This window comes from Dreissena polymorpha, chromosome 3 (assembly GCF_020536995.1).
Source record: "Dreissena polymorpha isolate Duluth1 chromosome 3, UMN_Dpol_1.0, whole genome shotgun sequence".
NCBI classification, from domain to species: Eukaryota; Metazoa; Mollusca; class Bivalvia; order Myida; family Dreissenidae; genus Dreissena; species Dreissena polymorpha.
Window position 1 is genome coordinate 56,853,110 of NC_068357.1, and position 4,030 is coordinate 56,857,139.

The 4,030-nt window shown below is 32.4% G+C and overlaps 1 protein-coding gene across 1 annotated transcript in view; it reads left to right on the plus strand.

The window, feature by feature from the left end:
- Positions 1 to 2,869: 2,869 nt before the first annotated feature.
- LOC127874276 (uncharacterized) overlaps positions 2,870 to 4,030 on the plus strand; it is a 3,820-nt gene continuing 2,659 nt past the window's right edge. Inside the window, exons 1-2 of the mRNA XM_052418514.1 lie at positions 2,870 to 3,033; positions 3,354 to 3,557. Of these exons, the coding sequence (XP_052274474.1) occupies positions 2,991 to 3,033; positions 3,354 to 3,557 (247 nt within the window). The 5' untranslated portion in view covers positions 2,870 to 2,990. The remainder of the gene's footprint in view (positions 3,034 to 3,353; positions 3,558 to 4,030) is intronic.

Genomic DNA, 4,030 nt, shown 5'->3' on the forward strand with positions numbered 1-4,030 from the left:
TATGAACATACCCGATTAGCAAATTTGTAAATATATTGATAATTTGTAAATACACTGATATGAATATTATATCATGATATACATTTAAGCACTGATTGTCGCCAAATTGTAAATTTATGTATAGATATACCATCATGTTGAACAAGGTCCATTAAGGTCTATTTCAATTGTGTATATATGTATATGTTTTTGTTGAAATAAACGTTCTCTCTATGATATAAATTGGTACCAACTTGCTAATTTTATCGATTATGAAAGCGAGTTTATCATTCATAAGTGACCATTCACAATTCAGTTATCTAAATCTAGAGGTTCCTTCTTTAAGTGTGACACATCGGCACACATTTTACTGCGCCAATTGTCAATGTCATAAACACAAAGAAATTAGAATGTTTACAGTGTTTTGGGTACAACTAAAGAATTCTTACCACCGTTTATCAAATGCTAAGCATAGTACTTTGTTGTCAAATTACAGCCTTGGAATATCTTTTTGTAAAATTAAGTAAAACGCAGTGAAGTAATTTTAGCATCATGCTACCATACTTTTTGGTTATTTATACTCAACACTGGGGTATACACGTGCACTCTATTATTCACAGTTGATGTTATGTACAGGAATGTAGGACGTCCAATGCATTAGTATAATTTCAGCGTGTCTCTAAATTTTCAAACGTGTTTTTTTCGGGTGGGGGGTATTATACGCGAGTATCTAAATTTTCCGCCACGATTTTTTTATTATTGTAACGTTTCCGAAATTTAGTTTTGATAAAATACGGTAATACACTCAATCGCACTTCTTACGTAACACTTTCCCCCCTTAATTTCTCGAATATTTATCAACGGATTTCGCCCAAAAGTTGAATATTGTTACATAAATTATATATCAATATCTTCTATAAATTTTATTAGAAATGATTAACTTTTCATAAAGTACAAGACGAGTTGCCTATCGATTACAAATATTTAGCCATACAATGGCATAATGTGAAAATATTAACTTTCAGTAAAAAGTCAGTTGACAGAAAATCACAATTTTATTTACATGAGTAATGCGTCGATCTTCGTCGTTTTTAAAGATGGACGAAGTCTGACTTTTTGGCAAACATTTTATCCTTGAGACTCAAAGTTAATTAAATCTGAATTAAAGTAAAATGTTTAATCACAATAAAACTTATGAGTTTCAGTTGTAATATCTTCTGGTTTAAACAGTATCCAGATTTGTTCAATAATCAGTCAGGTTCATACCGTAGGCATTTAGGCTAGATGCCTTTCACATCAATCATTTAAGTCTTTATATAAAAACCACTCTCATTTTATATTTAGAAACAGCATTTTTAGTTGATTTTTATTTTATAGATTCCATAGTTAAATATGCCTAACGATGCAATTTGCCATTGCTAAGATCTGAATGCGCGACTATGACAACAAGAAATCGCCTACTAGCAGATGCGTACGGATGCGAAATAACCACGTGTTCAATCAAGTCACACGAATCTATGAAGACTCGCTTGGCTCACAAACAACATGAAGCATACACGGCGTTAAAAAAGTTGGTTGTTTCTACTATTTAAATCGATCCTATTTTATTGTGTCAACGATTACGATTAAGTAAAACGACAATAGACTTGCCTCTGAAATGGCAAAGGCTTATTATTAAACAAAAAAGACCCTCGAATTTTTCATTTAAATCAAGGTCTTCGAATAGATATCTTTAAAGAAGAACATGGGAATAGCCTGGAAACGAATTTAAAGGATTTGACAGTTATATTTGTAAATTATGAAGCTTTAAAAAGGACCATAATTTATAGCTTCAAAACAGTTCCAACATTTGGAATGTATTTGTTCACTTAACGCATGTATACATGTATATAACATTGGTGTCGTTTCTTTAAATAAGGCGATAACCACTGTCGGATTTAGCATACGGTGTTTTACCGTAGATTAACCTAAGCACAGGCGTTAGTTTTTCTGGTATTTAGCAAACTCATTAGCGAATATGTATGGGTTTTTTTCCAACAGTCAAAATATGCTATTAAAAATAAAATTTAGCATTTTACATGATGTGCACATAAGAGTATTTAATATATTGGTTCAATACTCTAATTTTAGTATTTGTTTAATTCGTGCCTTAAACGTCAATGAGAAAACCCCGTCAGAACAACATATAAATCATTTCATATATGATCGGCGCTGTGTGTAGGGAGCTAAATCAGGTTTTATGCGTTTTGTTTCATATTCAATCAAGTTAGCAATAATATTGTTGTAAACATAACTTGTTTCATATTTGCAGGCATCCATGCGTTCGAAAACGTTATTGCATTAACCCATGTATGCCTAATGGACACTCCCATCCTTCTGAATTGGATCAATTTATTTCCAAAATTATGGATGTCTAGTATATTTATTTCTATATTTAGAATATTACTTACAGAAATTCCTTTAAGCAAACAGCGCAGACACTGATGAGACGCCGCATCATGCGGCGTCTCATCTGGGTCTACACTGTTTGCCAATGCCTTTTTTTCTAGACGCTAGGCATAATTGGGTTAAAAGCACCAAACTTTATGATTTTTACTTAAAATAAACATTGTCAAGCCACAAATTATGTTTCATTTCGTTGATAACATTACTTCAGATTAACTTTCATAATAATCTAAACCCAAAAGCTATACATACTTAACACAATAAATAAATTTTATTTGACATTGGTAAAATTTATTATTGTACATGTGTATGTGGTACCAGTCTAGAGGTTTTAATTTTTTTATTAAAGAACAACGCCTACTTTCTTGCATAAAGAACTTATCTGAAAATGTAAAATGTGTATTTGCAATCCATGTAACGCATATCAAATTGCACAATAATAATGACCTACATTAACAAAAATACGCCGATAACGATGTGATAAGAACCCCATTGAACAGTTCACTCAGATATCCCATCAACATATTTGGTTATCGTAGTCAAACTACGCCATACCACGTAACATTATGGAGAACAAATTTGGATGTTTATGTATGCTTCTTTTTGTGTGTAAGTATATTTGATTGTTTACTAGTTATTAATCCAGTCTGATGTTTAGCAAAACCTGTTTACCTATGTAAATGTAAAATGTTTTAAAACCATTTTGTAAACATTATAAATAAGTGAATTTTGAAAAATAAAATATAAATATTATAAAACAAATAATATTCCTCAAAAGCCATTTTGATTAGTGCTGTACGGCTGGAATGCTATACTATAGAGTGCTGTATGAAATACATTTTTTGGCTAAATGTTTCGTAAAATATAGTTTGTGTTAACACTGAATTTCAATTAATTGTTTGTGTATCCGATGAATTTGTACACTCTAGCGGTAGTATGGCAAGATGTCTCAGCAAACAACTCCACCGGCGGTCTACGCTGTTACTCGTGCTTTGCCACCGGCGGCCACAACGAATGTGAAGACTACAACACGTTTAAGAAAGCCATGAGCGGAAAAGGAAACCCGGGTGTTAAAAAGAACTGTACAGAGCCATTTGATAATGTGTGCATCATAGAGACCTTTGCAATACTCGGTAGGCGAATTACCATTATTTTCAAACTGTATGAGAATCATTTGTTTGACTATGGAGGTCTCACGTTTAGCGTCTATTGCTTTCCTTTAAATATAACAAAACTCTATTGCGTAAACTACATAACATGACCATTAACATTAACGCCGTGATATCTATCATTTTCAATATGCCATATGCTGTTATGTATCCCAATACTGTCTGATTTGGATGTTTAAGATAACGTCCAACGAGTTGTAATAATCCGGCATTTATGAATGTACACAAACCATTCTGATAAGGTTAGATTGAATAAAGTTGCAATCAGGAGTTTTGCATCGGGTATCCACGATGTTTTGCAACGCTCGATATCATGTCGACGCACGTTTTACAGTGTGTACACTAATAATAAATTGTCATTCATGTAACATTTTCTGTTTTATTTGAACGGTAAAATGGTTCTATTACCGAGGTTATATTTATCGATCCTATTCCAT